The sequence below is a fragment of the Oncorhynchus gorbuscha genome, linkage group LG06 (assembly GCF_021184085.1).
Source record: "Oncorhynchus gorbuscha isolate QuinsamMale2020 ecotype Even-year linkage group LG06, OgorEven_v1.0, whole genome shotgun sequence".
NCBI lineage: Eukaryota > Metazoa > Chordata > Actinopteri > Salmoniformes > Salmonidae > Oncorhynchus > Oncorhynchus gorbuscha.
The window spans coordinates 70,115,836-70,134,574 of NC_060178.1; the positions used below are offsets into that span (position 1 = coordinate 70,115,836).

General features: G+C 40.7%; 1 protein-coding gene across 2 annotated transcripts in view; it reads left to right on the plus strand.

Moving 5' to 3' along the window:
- Window positions 1-2,233: 2,233 nt before the first annotated feature.
- Window positions 2,234-18,739, plus strand: part of LOC124038280 (glutamate receptor ionotropic, delta-1-like) — a 446,412-nt gene continuing 429,906 nt past the window's right edge. For both annotated transcript variants that reach the window (XM_046353943.1, XM_046353944.1), the window contains exons 1-2: window positions 2,234-2,576; window positions 6,051-6,206. In XM_046353943.1, the coding sequence (XP_046209899.1) occupies window positions 2,498-2,576; window positions 6,051-6,206 (235 nt within the window). In that variant the 5' untranslated portion in view covers window positions 2,234-2,497. The remainder of the gene's footprint in view (window positions 2,577-6,050; window positions 6,207-18,739) is intronic.

The following is an 18,739-nucleotide window of genomic DNA, read 5'->3' on the forward strand; positions in this document are numbered from 1 at the left end:
AATTTAATCCATTTTAGAATATGGCTGTGATGTAACAAAATGTGGGGAAAATCAAGGGGCAATGGGCTTAATCTGGGTCTGGGAAACAGGTTCTACGTAAATCTCCCTTAAAACCAAACAAGAAATATTATGAATGTGTATATCTTCGTTGAACAAATGTTTAAATAATTGAGTGTCCTAATACATCTAAAGTCATTCATTCAATGATGGTGTTAACTTGAGTGGGCTCATTTAATCCTCCGAGGTTGACAGAACCAGTTATTTCTCAGTAAAGCTGCATGCAGCAATCTTCTTCAGTAACCTTCAATCACCTTACCTAATGTATTGTCCCTCTCCTCTCACCCTGTCACATAATCAACCACTGAATGTGTCTGAAAAATAAACAATACAATGGTGCTGGTGTTTTATTATGCTCCTCGGTGCACGGAAAGATGAGCAGGGAATACGCAGGTGCAGTCATTGTACGTAGAGTGGCCAGTAGGGGCGGTATGTGAGCTGCAATTTGAACTGAATTTTAGGGCATTGGTGCATGGATGTCTGTGTTCCGTTCCGGATGGACAGGGTGGAAGTTAGGTGGGTAATACATGCAATATGACAGCCGTAGCGGTGGTTGAATGACTGTGGTGAATGTGGGCGAGCTTGGTTAATGTTCCAGTCTAGTAGGCTACTATGCAAGGTAGACCAAATTATATTTTATTTATTTATTTTTACCTTTATTTAACCAGGCAAGTCAGTTAAGAACAAATTCTTATTTACAAAGACGGCCTAGGAACAGTGCCTGCCTTGTTCAGGGGCAGAACGACAGATTTGTACCTTGTCAGCTCGGGGGTTTGAACTTGCAACCTTCCAACGCTCTAACCACTAGGCTACCCTGCCGCCATTGAAGTTATGAAATGTATCTTATCTAACATTTACAACCAAATTTATATTTTAGACAACACAATAAGTTATTTAAACAGCAATTAATGCAGCATGAATTCCTGCGTCGTTGTCCGCCATCTACAAAGTGATCACTCCTAGTTCAGTCTAGTCAAGCGGTCACTGTGGCGTTTTCTGAGGGCGCTGTCCACTTCAGTGGTGCTGAAAGCTGATGAACCTGGTAAACCTAACCAAACAATTAAGAGAGATTTCCGTTTATGCTCAGTCACGAGAAATATCCTTTAATTGTAAGATTATGCCTATCGTGCTTTTCATCTGGCACTTGATATTTCTTCTCAGCAGCTGTCCTCGTGAGTGGGTAAAATAACAATTAAATAAATTGTCATGCATAATTTAACCCCATCCTGTTAAATCCATGGAATTGTAAACCTGCATAAAATTGGATTTGGTTCAATATGACATGACATTGATTAATTAATCCTCAGGTATTAGCATATAGGCATTCAACAATGTCGCCACAGAAGTGGCACATGAATTCGCTTGTTCGGCGTTTTGTGAAGAGATCAAATAATCACTCAGTCAAACAAAGCATAAAGGCATAATCATCTGACTTAATTTGCATCAAATGTTTGAAGTTCCTCAATCCCCACTTCATCAAATCCCACTGTTACCAAGTCAATTAGGGTTTTTCGGGTGCTGTTTCCTATGACCGTAACATCTGCGTTGAAAAATGACAAGGTCTGTCAAAAGTCTGTCCGTTATCCATCACCTTTCACCGGTGATCACCTTATTATGGATCTTCTTCGGCTCAACATCTTCGCTCGCGTCTTCTCTGGCCCAGTTGCTCTGCTCTTTAATTTTCTTGACATTATCATATATTAAATCATACATTGTAAATCATAATATTTTGTTTTGCGTGGGTCATAAAACTTACTTGCAGAACCATATAATTTTCAATCAGACTACCAATGTTTATCGTGTAGGCCTACCGCAATGAATTAGGCTATTCGGTGTTTGCATGAATTTAGTAACCTGCATCCAAGCATACACTGTATAGTTGTCTATCAGCCCTCATCCGCCACTACTCTAAAATAAAAACACTGCGCTCTGCCCGCGTCTCTCTCCGGTTAGAACAAATTCTATTTTACCCGGCTTCTCCAGACAGCACCGAGACGTGAGGTCTCTGCAGTCACGTGGGTCGGGCAAACGAGCGAATGCTTTATTTAGAAGGTGTGTGTGTGTGTGCGCGCGCACGCGCGCGGTGTGTGTGTGTGTGTGATAGAGAGAGTAGGGGGGGTGTCCCTCAGCATTTTTGCAGCTTGCCATGCTTTTAGACACCGTGAGCGCTGGAGAAGGCGAGAGCGAGAGAAGGAACGCCAGGCTCACTATCTGTCTTTGAATATAATAACGGGGTTCCCAACCTTTCTTCCCTTATTTTCCCTTCACTTTCCGTTTTAAATAGTTATTTCCCCTGTTATAATTATAGTTGTTACTTTTTCTTTAGTGTTTCCTGCGTTTTGTTGTGATTTGCAGCGTTTTTGGACATTGTTTGTGGTGCCCCAATTGATTGTCGGACAGCCGAGAATGCTTGGATGAGCTGCTTCGCTAAAAGCCGGAGATGGAGTTGCTGTTGATCTGCCTTTCCCTGTGGATATTGCAATGCAATTCTGCCGGAGCGGACTCCATCATTCATATTGGTAATCACCCTGGATAGCTATGCGCGGGTTGTAGTGAGACGTGCTGCAGAAACATCTAGAATCAATACTTTGTATAGCGTAGACAAATGCATGCGATGCGCATAAAAACTGTAAAGCATGAAGGGCAGCTTCGGGGATAGTTTACGGGATAAATAGGCCTAATCTATTTTGATTGCGTCAAATGTAAACTGAAAGTTTGGATGCAGTCAATATTGGGCTAATTTCCTGAACATAGCTCGATTTCCATCTTGGTGTAGGATTTTTTTAGGCTATCGGAGAAAGTGCAGTAAGTGAATGGAATATATCGATGTCTTAAATGTCGATAAGACAATTGATGATGATTTTCCCCATTATCTTTTGGGGAATCAATAGTCCCGTATGTGGTTCACGGTTTGTTTAGCCCTCCCCCTCCTAAACCGGACCGCTTGCCTTACCTTTCAATGGAACGTGATCACAATATCAATACTATAGACGAGTTTTCATTGTGAGAGATGCAGTAGGCTTCTGGTATTACACTGGTTTATGTAGCCTAAACCTCGAGGGAGCTTTTCTGTCAGTTTATGCTTGTTTGATCTGCCAGAGTTTTCCAACACATAAAAAGCACGAGTCGTCATTGTATTGGGGAGTTAGATTAACTCGTGATGTTATAGGATGTTAAAAAGAGATGGCATGATTTAAATTGATGCCCGATGTCCACAAAATACAAATTATAAACGGAACTACGCCTATAACCGGGTCGTTCCAATTAGGTGCCTTTTGAGTAGTGCAACTTGGTAGGGGAAAAAATATGTTATTTCACCTAATTTTATAATTCTGTCAAAAAGAGCACATGTTCAACTTAATAAACAATGTATTTTCCCATCTCAAGTGGTTAAATAAAAAAAGAAAATATATAGTACGTGCCTATTAAGTACCAAATAAAGTAACATGGTTGACCACAGGGTTGACGAATTCATCTTAAATCAGACATAAATGCCATTGTGACAGAGAATGGAAGCTTGTTCTGTGAAAACGGGAGGGGCAATTGAAGGCAAGCTTCACATAAAAATGAAATTGTTAACATTTCTAGCCTGTTGGTAACAGGGTTGACGTATTATGCTCAACCCGCCCAGTTTCCCACCACAGAACACCCGGAAATTGCCAAAAAGAGTAGAATCAGTTCACCTGTTTTTACACTATGATTTGACTATAATCCCGTTTCGCTCAGTTAGTAGAGCATGGTGCGTGCAATGCCAGGATTGTGGGTTAGATTCCCACGGGGGACTAGTACGAAACAGTATGAATATGTATGCACTCGTTACTTTAAGTCGCTCTGGGTAAGCGCTTCTGCTAAATGACAAAAACATGTCAAATGTAAAAATGACTATTAGATGTTCAATACTTTGTTTACATTATTATTTAAAAAGGAATAGTTTTCCTATTTTAAAAACGAAAGTTAAGTTCACATAAAATGGTTGACCTTAAAATGAGGAACATATAATTGTTTTACCTTAAATCTTATCATTAATCACATTAAATAAATGGCACAGAAGTCAATACAACATCTTTTCCACGTTGGTTCAACACATTTTCATTGAAATGACGTGGAAACAACGTTGATTCAACCAGTGTGTGCCCAGTGGGCAATCTGCAGAAACGACTTTGTCAAAGCATCAAAATAACCCGTGCTTTGAAATGATAGTGAAAACATGGAAAATGTTGGGATTTAAGTGGGTTAAAATCTTTCTAGAATTCACAGAGTATGCACAGAGGGACACACATGCAAATATATGGTATTTCTTTGCAAGAGTAACGGATGGGCATATTCTCAACATATAACAGGCACATTGGCTGATTCTCAAGCCAAATAGATTCGATTCGAGCACAGTGATAATGTGTGACACATGCTATTGCACTTTTGCACCACCTTTCAATAACAAGTCATTGGCTACTGCTGTATTCCCTTAAATATGTCCATTACTTTGTACTTATCATACGGCATACATCATTCCTCATTGCACCGCTTACATATACGAGCAGTAAGTTCTCTCTCTCTCTTCTGCGTCATTCTCCATGGAAATTCCAGTATGCTTTTAGTAGACCCCAATAACACTGATAACCCAGATAACCCTGACATTACAATTAATCATGCCACTTTCTATTGTCTTACACAACACGTTTGGTTCATGGGAATATCTGTGTTTGCGGTATTGGGTTACCTCTCTTCATTTGAATGTGCCTGCGTCCGACAAATGCTGAAGTGCAATGGTCTCTCTCTCTCTCTCAAAAATAGTGCTGGGGAATTTAACGGAAGCTACACTCATGTCTTTAATGTCTTAAATGGCATACACTTGCCTTCAATGTCAGAATAAATCATGTCTCTAAAGTATATCGTCCCTTTATTTTGTAGGCTTGTCATATTACTTCACTCAATGACATCGTCTGTATGTAATCCACTGTACTACAGCGTAGCCTCCATATGCTGTCCTCAAAAGACACCAGCCAAAGAGATGCAACTGACACTCAACTCTTCCTCTTGAGGTTATAGCTTTCATAGATACATAGATTGTTTATCTCTGTTTCCCTCCACAACACACGTCTGTTCTCAGCTTCATAGGATCCGAATTTAATCCCTGTAGCCTTTGCTTCTTTCAATGTCCTGAAATGTAGCCTTTTGTGAGGCTACACAGCGAGGAGCCTTTGCTCTCAGGTCCATACAGTATGTGAAATAAAACCCATTCATAGTTTCCAGAGCTGTAGGCAAGTACTATACAGCTAGCGTTTGTGACCATGTAGGTCTACTGCCGCTCTCCAAGGTCCTGAAATGCACGGCAAGGCGCTCAATTGAATGGCATAGAGCTTGGCACAAAAAAGTTATAGGCCTACATACAGCGTTCACAGTGGTACTGAGTTATATTTCAATGTGAACGTGGCCTACTTATGTGGGGGTGTTGTTTATAGTTTTTCTGTCTGTTTTTACTTCCTTTGTACACTAGAGGGCCCTATGTTGGGTCATTGGTCACATGTCTATAGGCACACGGTGACTAGGAAATGGGAATGCACACAGGTATTCAAGAGCTAGTTAATTGCATCTGCTAGCATTTAAACGTGTTATGTCTTTATTTTTGCTGCTAATACATGGGCAAAACACAAACCCAACAAAAGTTCAATTTCTAGAAAGAATCCCACCTGTGTTAGAGTTGCTACAGTATTAACTATACATCAGGAACTTTTGACAAGGTTAGACGCTTCAGTAAAAATGTAGCCTAGCCTAAATTATATTTAGCCTACACATCCAAATGGCGCAAATACCACAGTGAACAATCAATAAGGGGGTCCAGTGTAAACTGCATCATCATGTTATAAACGAATAGGCCTACAATGATGGATCAAATGAACCTGTTGGTGAATAAAAAAATCCCAAAACATGGCCACAGTTCACAGTTTATTTTCCCGCCATAAAGTAAGCTTACATAGATGTTTTTTCTCCAACAGGTGCCATATTTGAGGAAAACGCTGTCAGGGATGACGAAATTTTTCAACTTGCCATTTCTGACCTAAGCCTCAACGACGACATTCTACAAAGCGAGAAAATCACCCACTCTGTAAAACGTATCGAGGCTAACAACCCATTTCAAGCAGTGCAGGAAGGTAAGTGATATCCAGCAGAATCATTTTAGAAATGGTTTGCTTTGCTGTTATATTTCATTCCCTAGGGCTGGGGACACCATTTCAGTTGTGTGGTTAGTTCTGACGTCAGTGACATAATAGCGCGAGGGATACTTATCCTCTTACCATGGTCAAATATTTGCGGGCATTGTGCTTGTATTATTTATTTTTAAACTCCTTCCATTTCTTGTTTTCATAGTTTGGTGTAATATCTGCTAATTATGATCTTAGACCTCCATACTCACACGATCAGCCTAAGAATGTAGATGCCATCATGAAATAAACCAAGGCCTAATGGCAAAGGGGTCTGCTACATATGTGTATGTCTCTCTCCTTCAGCAACCTATAGTCCACTGCATCCTTTCACAATGGCCTTGAATAGTTACTCCCTTACAAAAGTGCACACATAGTTGTATTACCTGATCTATAATAAGGTATTTCTCATTGTCATTCAGATGTGAATTCAATTACACCTCGTACAGTGCCTGCATTGAAATACCAATTGATGTATTAAACTTCTGTACAATCAACCTTATCTATGTTGAAAGCCAGAAATACAAAATACCTCTGCAATGTTTCACAGAATAGGAAAACTGCAGCCCTGAAATAACCCCCAGGTATTACATTTGAAAACTCAAAATCCATTATTTCTGATCAAATACAATTGTATTTGTCACATGCTTTGTAAACAACAGGTGTAGACTAACAAAAAAATGGTTACTTATGTGCCCTTCCCAATAATGCAGGAAGAAAGAAAATAGAGAAATAGTAGAAAAGTAAAACACGTAATAATAAATAAGTAACAATAACATGGCTATATACAAGGGGTACCAGTACCAAGTTGATGAGCAGGGTTACGAGGTAATTGAGGTAGGTAGGAATAAAGTGACAGATTAACAGTAGCAGCAGCGTATGTGTCCAAAAAGTCATTGCAAAAAGGGTCAATGCAGATAGGTTGATATTTGGTTAACTATTTAGCAGTCTTATGGCTTGGGGATAGAAACTGTTCAGGGTCCTGTTGGTTCCAGACTTGGGGCATCGGTACCACTTGCCGTGCACTAGGTAATAGAGAGAACAGTCTATTACTTGGGTGGCTGGAATCTTTGACCATTTTTAGGGCCTTCCTCTGACACCGTCTGGTATAGAGGTCCTGGATGGCAGGGAGCTTGGCCCCAGTGATGTACTGGGCCATACGCACTACCCTCTGCAGCGCCTTGCAGTAGGATGCCAAGCAGTTGCCATACCAAGCAGTGATGCAACCATGTCAAAATGCTGATGAGTTACAGCTAATGTCCTATGACTTGACAGCATGCTGCTGAGCCAATCCCAGTGTTTGGGAAACTACTGCATGTTGGACTTAATCAGTTAAGTTTTTGCACCGTAAAACTGGGTTGACTTCTATTTAGAGGTTTGTTTTCTTAACTTGTCCTAATTCAGAGTTGCTGCCTGTCGTCAAAACATGTAGAAGCAAACCATTTTCTGTTAACAAAATGCTTCCGCTGTCACATCTGGTGATAAGGTATCAGCTCTGAAACCAAGTTGAAGAGATGACAACAGATGTTCATTTCTGGCTGCAAACCAAACAAATTAGTGAGGACGAGTTCATATACGACAACAACAACACAACAGTCTATTGGGTATCAAGGCTGATTGATAGTGAGCCTAAATAACCTTGCAAATGAATCCTGCTGCTTTGGCTATGATGCTTTACTTTGATTATTATCAAAGCTTACCAAGTGTGGTGCAGCAGGGCCAAGCCTAACCAGCACAAAGAATGCTGGCTAGGGGAACAAGCTCCATCTGAGCACGGTTCCCTTAACGAGGGTGTGGCAGCCCTCTCATTGACTGCCTAAAGACTTAAAGGTGCGTGGCTCTCACTCTGCGGAGAGTGTGTTCTGGAGTGCACACATCATGTGAGGTATGGTTAGGGCCGATATGATTTGCAGCGTTTAAGCTTTTGGCTAGTCCTGTCGACTTCATGCATTTTTCTAAGTTTAAAGCCTGACCTGTAGAGCTCTGAAAGAGCCAGGATTTAATTGGCCTTTTCTTAATAAAAGCCTCTGTGCACCGCACTCCTGTCTCCTGTGCCTCTACCTATCATTGCCCATGCCAAACCCCCTAGACAGTGTGAAACCCCTTGCACTGTCACACCAAGTCACTATTTCCACACTAGCAGTGCTATTTCTATATTCTGAATGGTTGACTGTGGGTGTTTTAGAACTCTTGGGGTTTTCCAGCCGATGAGGCCCCAGAATCGATGAGCCTTCCTGGGCCTGGGGTGTGTGTGAGATGAGGGGGGGGGGTTGAGTGACAGTAGGGTCATGTTGGCCTTTTGCTTTGCTCGTTTGCTCACATTCACCCCACTGTGACTGCCACTCAGGACTGCCTGGTCTCATAGACTAGACGTGACATAGTAAATGTAAATCCACCCGTTAACTATTTATAACACCTGTTATCTATTCATTGCAGCAGATGAGCGTCTATTTTAGTCACCCATTTGGGATGCAGTAATATGTTGAGTGCTTTGCACCAATATCCCCCCATCCAACACCCACTACTACAACTCCATTTTCATCAACCCCTCCCAAGGTAAAAGTTGAGGAGAATTGAATTGCTCTAAGGTAAACCCATAGACTTAACAAAACCCACCTTCTACAATAACTGTCAGGTTCCCTATTACCTTCCTACACTGGCTCAAATAGACTCAAATAATAGCTCCTTTTTGAGTGTTGGCGTGACCAATCCAATATCCCCACCAGATTCCCCATTTATGACAACTCATTATTCGCAGCGCTCTAAACATGATGAAAAGCTGTCCTTTGACTATTATTGTCACTGTGGTTTAATAAGTAAAGGTAAATCTCAATAATGTATTTCTTTGTGTCTTTATTTCTATCTCCTGGATGTGAGGAGAATGATCATTTCATTTTTTCCCCAGGGCTGTTAATAATAACTCTTCATTGTAATTGCAAAATGTAGATTTCTGCCTAAATAGACATACCCAAAAGTAACTGATATTCATGTATAATTACATGATTATATCTGGAAAGAAGACATCTGGGAGATTATGAGGAAATGATCAGAAGATAGATAGGAGTTACATAGTACAGGATACACAAGATCAAGCACACACAAAATATTGTTTTTATTTCTTTTGAAAGTAATTTTTCATTGACAAGCTATACGTGAATTATTGATGACTAGAGCTGAAAACCCATTAGATGGCTTCCACAACATGTGAACAATGCCAGAAAATAAAATGGGATTGATAGACCCACCAACTAGAAAGGGGCAGATGTTTTAGTAAGTTGTGTCAGGTGTTGTCACGGGATGTTACCAAGTGTCCCTAAACCTCTCCAAAGTGGCATACGTCTGTAAATTAGATAATTCCAGTGATATTACATATTCATGATGGCATCTATATTACATTTGCAATCCCTAAATGCTATTTGTTCAGTGTAAAAACAGAATTCCGACCATATCAACCTCACTCAAACATTGTGGTGGTGTTATGGAATATCCAGGGTGCATTCAACCTCTCCAAAGTGTATGAATGTGGTAATTGCACTGTTTTTGCACACTGGATGTGCCTAAAAGTTATTGTTCACTATAAAAACTAAATTTCTACAACACCAACCTCTCTCAAACATTTTGGTTGTGTCGGGGGGCATACAGGGTGATATGGATGCCTACAGCGCGGGAGCAGGTAACATCATATTTTTGATGTGCAAAGATAAAGTCACTTGGTGGTCATTCGATGTTGACATTAAGTCATACAGATATCAATAGGCTAGATGTGTTCCTACCAACCGAAGGATTAATTTGATAGCCCCCATGTAGTTTTAGCTCAAACACAGACCAAATCGAATTTTACCTTGTAAGATGTTTGCTGTTTAGTGAACACGTTGTGTAAAATAAACATGTGGACTCTCTGGCTGGTGATCAATAATGGTAGGTCACAGGCAGACAAATAAGATATCCTCATGATCTGTGGAGTCCCGGATTTCAGTGTGTATCAACTAGTGATGCACCGATATTACATTTTTGACCGATATCTGATATTTTTCTTGCCAAAGGAAAATTAGCTAGCTAACTATAAATTAGCTAGCTAAGTATAGCTACTGAAACAGACGATGTTGTTTCGCTATGTTTTTAGTTAGCTAGCTAACTATATAGCTAGGTGTCATCTAAAATAACCCTCATTTATAAGACAGTGCTTATTTAATTAATGGTGGTCGGACCCATCTATGTAAAGCTAGCCACAATAAGGATTAGCCACAATAGTGGCATTTGCGGTAAGCCTTCAAAATAAAAGTATGGCATAATTCTACTATTTGTATTAATTTGCATCACTGTCAAAGACATACTTTTATTTTTAAAGGCAAACTCCACATTCCACTATTGTGCCTGATCCTTATTGTGGTTAGCTTCACAACACATAACCCGGTCCGGTTGAGCCTCACTAGCTAGATGAAGCTAGCTGGCTGCTTATAACGTTAGCTTTGGGCAACAGGGTTAATTAGCTGGCTAGCTATTTATTTTTATGAACTGAAGTTCAATTTCAATAGGCAAACAACAAGTGGCAACCTAGCTAATACTTACTCACAAAGATTTCTAAATTATTGCTAAGAATAATGAAAATGACTGCAGGTTCTACTGGTCATTGTTTTCAGGCTGGTTGTATTGGTGCTAGCTAGGTACCAAGCTAAAGTTAGCTACCACGGAAGTTGTGGTCGAACAAATGATGCTTTACTACCAATGTGGTATTGTAAACACATCGTTCGTGGCCAGTGTTTGCTTGTTTGCAGACTTTTTGTACAGCTTTGACAGTGTTACTGTATTTCTTTTGACCCAAACAGCGCTCCATAGTATGTATGTCGTGAAGCTAATAGCAGTGACGCTATTACTGTGTAACTCCGGTAGGGCAACATCTGAAAAATAGCGCACTTGGTAGTGTGTACCGGTGCTCGACCAGTCGAAGAAAGCCAACATCACACACGACAGAGAACAGTTGATTGTCAAGGGAAATGAATTCCATTATCTGGATTTTGCCTTTGAGTTGTCTCACTGAAATGTTCTTACTCTTTCAAATGACTGCTCGACTTGTTGACTGCTCGATCCACACAGCAGATATTGTGGGCTAGGTTAGGAATGCTGTGTTGCAAAATTTTACCTGGCATCATTACGTCACATTATATAGGCATGCACTGTAGCTTAGTTTTTAACATCGGCGAACCAGTTAAGTCTATGGGGGCGCTATTTCATTTCTGGATAAAAAGACGTGCCCGTTTTAAGCGCAATATTTTGTCACAAAAAGATGCTCGACTATGCATATAATTGATAGCTTTGGAAAGAAAACACTCTGACGTTTCCAGAACTGCAAAGATATTATCTGTGTGTGCCCTAGAACAGAAGCTTCAGGCAAAAACAAGATGAAACTGCAACCAGGAAATGAGCAGGATTTCTGAGGCTCTGATTTTCATTGTCTCCTTATATGGCTGTGAATGCGACAGGAATGAGCCTGCCCCATCTATCGTTTCCCCAAGGTGTCTGCAGCATTGTGACGTATTTGTAGGCATATCATTGGAAGATTGACCATAAGAGACTACATTTGCCAGGTGTCCGCACGGTGTCCTGCGTGGAAATTGGTGCGCAAAACTCAGCTGCTGGTATTTTTCTATGGGATTCTGAGAGGAAAGCATGCTTCCACGAATGGCATATCAATGAAGAGATATGTGAAAAAACACCTTGAGGATTGATTCTAAACAACGTTTGCCATGTTTCGGTCGATATTATGGAGTTCATTTGGAAAAAAGTTTGACGTTTTGGTGACTGAATTTTCGGTTAGTTTCGGTAGCCAAATGTGATGTACAAAACGGAGCGATTTGTCCTACACAAAGAATCTTTCAGGAAAAACTGGACATTTGCTATGTAACTGAGAGTCTCCTCATTGCAAACATTCGAAGTTCTTCAAAGGTAAATTATTTTATTTGATTGCTTTTCTGGTTTTTGTGAAAATGTTGCGTGCTAAATGCTACGCTAAATGCTACAATAGCTATCAAAACTCTTACACAAATGCTTGATTTTCTATGGTTCAAAAGCATATTTTGAAAATCTGAGATGACAGTTTTGTTAAGAAAAGGCTAAGCTTGAGAGCAGGCATATTTATTTCATTTCATTTGCGATTTTTAGAAATCGTTAACGTTGCGTTATGGTAATGAGCCTGAGGGTGTATTCACGATCCCGGATCCGGGATGGGTAGCATCAAGAGGTTTTAAACTAGACATTGGGTCGATAGCGAAGTTGGCATTTTTAGCTAATATTGGCCGATTCTGATATGTTCACCGATATATTGTGCATCCCTAGTATCAAGGTATTTTGTGTTTATTTTCGTTTATGTTTCTCAACGCTAACCAGAATGTAGGTAGCAGCCTTCTTGAAATGAGGTCATCGGCTCGGCCTGCCTTATAAATTCGGATGTCCATATATGGTAATAAGTCATACCAAAGATTTGAAGGCGCCGATCAATAGCCATATACTCAGCTTTCCGCAAACACCCTGCTTTTGCAGATAGGGGCTACCATTCTCATACCAGACTGATTTAATTTTAAAAAATCAAATAGTGTCCCCAAATATGGGGACTTTACATTTATGAGGTTTTAATTACCCAGTGGTTATTTTTAATCTGTCATAAGTTCTCTGATAGGCCTTCAGACCCTGCAGTGCTCCAATCGGCTAAGTGAGGTCACAGCCATGGTGTACATTTCACCCTTTCATTTAGTCCATGTCTAACGCTATCCCTGTAATTATATTGTATGCTTTTGGGCCTAGCTTGGCCATGCTGCTTATTGTGCATTAATGCTGCATTGTATATTGTATATGTATGTTGGATTTGACATTTTGAACATTAAAATATTAAATAAATGAGAGGAAAGAAACATAGAATCAAAGGAGAAAGAGACTGGGCCTCTGTAGAAAGACAGATAGCTGTGGAATGTGTTGGAATGTGTTGGGGGACGGGAGCAGAGCAACGTGTTGATACAAAGGAGACATGGATCTCTGTGGATTAGTTGAAGGTGGGGTTGAGGTCAGGAGGTGAGGACAGGTCACCTGAAGGGAGTAATAAGGGTTTGGTGTCTTGTTACTCTTTTCCTGTTAAACCATAAGATGTAAGGATTGGAGAGAAGGGGGGGGTGTTTTAAGTGGTATATATATATATATATATATATATATATATATATATATATATATATATATATATATATATACGTATATATATATGAGTGGGACAAATGTTGGAGTGTCTGAATACAGCTGTACAGAACCTTTGGGAAGAATGAAACTTGGTTAAAGCTTCTCTAGTGTCTGTGAGTTATTTACTCTGAAAAAAAAGAACCTAACACTAGTATGGAGGGTTTATATTGTTTACCAGTACGCAGCGCTGCACTGCAGAAGGGCTGTGTAGATTTGCATGACAAACTGAATAGTTGTTAAACAATAGTTAGCCGATAGTAAGAGATGCAGTATGTGTGATCCCGCTTTAGTTCGGTGTGCAAGTGTGTGTTCACGTGTACTGTATGTGTGTGTGTGTTGGTACTTTGTACATGCTGAGTTGACTGTGTGTGCATTTGTCTGTGTATATGTGTTAAATAGTGATCTATTTACTGTTCGTATCCTAGGTGTGTTTGCGTAGGTATTTTTGCTGTACCTTTCCTCACAACCTGTCCTGTCATGTATGAATGCTGCCTTATCTGTGCCTGTTCATGCTGTAGTGACCATGTAGTCTAATGCAGATCAGATCATAGCCAAACCTCTGGGGCTACCTGGCAAATAGAAATGCCTGTCAAACCTGCAGCACATCGAGGCCTGAAAGACACTCCATAGAATATGAATTTGTTTATATCCCCTCTGGAATAGAAAGAGTCAGCATTGACAAGCGCCATAGGACCTGTCAGAGAATAAAGGGACAAAGTGAGCTGAGAAAGAGAGTGAGAGAGTGTGAGTTATGGTCCAGGCCACTGCTCCTAAATGTGGTCACTGTTCTGTCCGTCCTCTCTCCACCCTGGAAAGTGTTCCACTGGAGCATTCTGTACAAGGCGTTGTCCTCTGTGCCAAAAACCTGGGCTGCTGCAGTCATTCCTTGGGTGCACTGGGATATGTTGTGTTACACAGGTTATTGACTCTGTATGTCTCTCTTTGAGTTTACTAGACACCTCTTAATGCATTGAGAGTGTAAGTCATCTCAAAGAATCAGCCTATAGAGGAATTGCTAACACTTTGAATGTGATTTGCCATTGGGGTCTAGTGTGTTGGTACCACTGTTGATTAGATTTAAAGGCTGCCAATTTTCTTTTTACTCTGATCTGTATTCAAAGGAGTCATCGGCTTCTCTCTAAATGTCACCGCGAGCTGGGATTTCACTAATCTTTTAATGTGGGTATCAGAAAACAGACTGGCCTTTTTAAAGCATGGTACCGCGTTTAGAGAAAAAAAATAAAGCAATGTTATTTGTTTCCCCCCCCCTATTCCCTCGGCGATTACAAGGCCTGTACTTGCCAGGTTTTCAGGAAATGAAATGGTAAACTTTGGATTCAGATGTAAACAATGTGACTGTAAGGCACTAATTAGGGTGTTTCAGGCTTATCAGTGCTCTCTTTTTTTAGTTTTCTTCATCTTTTCCGCATGTTCAGAGAACTCCAGTTGATGTGTCTTTGCAAAGTGATTTCAGATATTTTCATAGTAGTAGAACACATTGGGTGGTGCTCTCTCTGGGCCACGCTGCTACAGGTTGAGTTTTATTGTGGAAGGTAAACATAGACATCATGGTATGAGGTCTGCTAGAGACTGTGGATGAATTGGACTGACTCTGTCATATACGGTATGAAGATTCCCAATCCATTGTTATTGTAGTATGTTGTCATATCCACATGTACTTGCCTGTCTGTCTGTAGAAATGATTTACTAAACTAACACCAACATGGGTTATTATCCTGCGTTTCTCTTCCATGTTGCAGTAAGAACAGTGCAGGTCAATATGACAGATGTTTTCACTTTTCTGTTACCCCAAAACCTCAGATTTTCCACCAATGCTCCATTAACTGTAATAGTGATGTAGGTGGTGAAGAGGGAATCGATACTGATTGTCCAATCAGATGGATGCTTATGATTGTCTGTCAGCCTATATACAGTACTCTCTTATACATCCAGGTCACAAGTCTATGGCATAATGTATATTTTGTCTATGGTTTGTTGTGCTTTGACATTATTGAGCTGCTTAAAAAGTGCTTGAGAAATGTTGATGGAGAGGAGGGCAGGGATGGCGAGGTGGAGGGGTGGGGGGTGGGGAGGAAGGAGGGATGGGGAGGAAACGGATGGTGGGAGTAGGAGTTGGGGATTGTGGGGGTGTTCAGGGGGAGGCATTTGTTGGAACCCCCCTGCCTCATGCCGAAGAGCTTGGAGGGCAGTGTGTATAATTTACTACCCACCTACTGCACCGTTGGCTGCGGAGGACTCCTTTCCGGGACGGAAGACGAGGAGCGGAAAATAAGCCTCAGAGTAAATCCTATTACATTAATCAGGAGGGGGAGGGAATGGGAGAGGGGGGGGGGGGGCTGTGAAATCTTAGGGAATAAAAAAGATGAAGTCATTTGAAACTGTGTGGCTCTCGGTTCAGCTCACTGCCACATTGACTACAAGGCAAATGAGACAGTGTTTGTGAGTCGTTGTCTGTGGCATCGCCTAGAAACATTGTTCCATTCGGCATCAGTGAGTGGGCCCATCTGTTACTGTGTCACTCTGCCACAAGTCCCCACACTCCTGCCCAGGCATTATGGATTCACCTCATAATGAGGCTATGTAAAGCCTTTAGACAGTGAAACACCAAAACCCTGTTTTTTTGTGTGAAGAGCAGATGAAATCTGGACAAAATGCAGTCCATCGGACATAATACTATTAATAATGATAATGTGTTTATTTATTTTCCAACTGCTCAAAACGCATTACATTCAGACATGCGCTATAGCTCTTGCCTTTTTTTCAGAACACATTGCTTTGAGACCTGTCATGGCTGAAGTCATAGCAAGCTGCAAGCTACAAACCCAGTTAATTCCCCAAGCCATTTCTGTCATGCCACCCACATGAACGTCTACAGACATAAAGTGCTACTGTGTAATAATGCAAGTGGAAAAGCCACATACACAACAGATTATTTTATCTTTCTCACAGATTGTTGCTGGTAAAGGAAATGTGAGATGAATAATGCCTTTGCATGCTGTGGTGTACTCAACCCGACCAGTATGCTTTATGTTTCACAAATGAGAGCATGCATCTCTGCTTTACGAACACTGACTTGATTTATAACCACTAAGCATTGGGCAGATTTAGTATTTGTCTGGACATTTTTCACCTGCAAAAAAAAGAAGAAAAATGACTTTCCAGAACCAGTCGTGCGGTGCCCTCTTTATCCCTCTGTCCATTCTTGTGATGTCACTTACTAGGGTATTGTTTGGCAATCATACTGTAGGAGGGTGAATAAATATCTGAGGTACATCATTCCACCTCTCCACAAGAGAGGGCGTTAATTATGAAGTAACTACATGTTAAAACGGATCTTCTAGAGGGGGGTAATACGTGTGTGAAATGAACGTCCTCGGGCCCTTTGTAACTAAAGTTAATGTGAATTATTCATATTTTACCTTAGTCAAGTAAAGTACACTCATCTTCTTCCCTTTTCTAGTCATCTACAGGTTTGACCTCATTATGTCCTTCCCAAGACAGGAAATGTTCCGTGCCATTGCTCTCATTTACCCCGTTTTGTAATCAGTGCTGCAGTAAAGTGTTATTTGCTACGCATGTCGTGTGAGCCACTTTTTGTTTGTGTGTGTGTGTGTGTGTGTGTGTGTGTGTGTGTGTGTGTGTGTGTGTGTGTGTGTGTGTGTGTGTGTGTGTGTGTGTGTGTGTGTGTGTGTGTGTGTGTGTGTGTGTGTGTGTGTGTGTGTGTGTGTGTGTGTGTGTGTGTGTGTGTCTGTGTGTGTGTGTGTGTGTTTGCTTGGAGCAGTAGATGTCCTGGCAATAAAGCAGCTTCACATAAACTGGCCAAATAGCCCAAACAACACTGTCATCATTGCCAAACTAGCAGCTTTGGATATGCAGACATAGCCTACATGCCTTGTGAATATTACAGCCTTATGACTAAACTAACATGTACAGTTCTGCATTATACTTGTATGCATACATTATACATACATCTAATGTAAATAACTTGATGGAGACTTATTCCTTTGTGTGATTCTTGAAAATGTTGAATAAATCAGGAAAGCTATCGATCGTTAGATCTGATCCTAATGGACATTCTAGATGACTGCATGGAATAAACAGTCCCTAGCTACTAAGGCAAGCTTTAAAAGTTCAGATTGAAGTTTCTCAACTGCAATCCCGAACAACGTAGGTTCAATCACACTTATGTTCAGTCATACATACATGATTTGTCTCCAGGCCACAATTCCCAAGCAGAAAATGTGTATAATTGGTGATTCTTACTGTTTTTAGTGACTTCACCTTTGACACAGTTCTACTACAGACTGACTCTGATTGAACCTGTAGCATTGACATGGCAAGCATAGCAAAATAAGAGGTAAGCTTAGGAAACCTTCACTGTGCTGCAGCTTAAAAGTCTGAGCCAAACCTCTGTGTTGGAATGAGAACATTGTATTTCATCATGATGTCTTAACGGAGGACAGAAAAACAAGTGGATGAGTAGGATGTGATGATTAGGTGATGAGCAGGACTAGTTAGCTGGAGGGCTAGAAGTGTGGGCGACGCGTCTCTAATTGTCTCCATCCTCCCATTCTCCAAACCAGCAGGATGGATAGCTTTCCTAGGTGTCCTCATTCACTGCTACGCCAACAACCTCCTAGCAACCACTACGAATTCATAGTACACGACAGAGGAATGAGACACTCTATCCTACATAGCTTACTCCCACCATGTGTGTACATGCAAAATAGCATATCCTTCCAAAAACCACAACAACAGCTACTCTTAGAGTCACAATTCTAAATGTATACTTTTTACTAACAGTCAGAGGCTAGACATTATGTGACAAGTACTAAGCACATGTTGCAGTGTGGAGAACATGGATGTAGAAGTAGATAAAAACTGAAATGTCACTTAGTGTATGAATAATTTCAATAACAGGTGCGTTTGATGGAAATGGCTGTTTATGTTTCTTATTTTAGGTGTTAATGGATGCGGCTTCTCAGAAACTGTTTTGTTCAATATCTACCTGTTGCATGGACCGTGCTCTGCATATCTGTTCTTAGCAGGGGAGGATGGGAGAGAGGGTGAGCTAGGGAGTGAAATTGGATCATAATTGTGGTGAAAATGATAGTAAATTGTTACAGAAGTCCCTGGCAGAATGTCTGGAAAATTATTGTCTGATATGCTCAATATCCTGATATCACTTCTCTGTCTGGACATAATGTGCAGCAAGACAAATGCTCCCCATCTAATGTCTG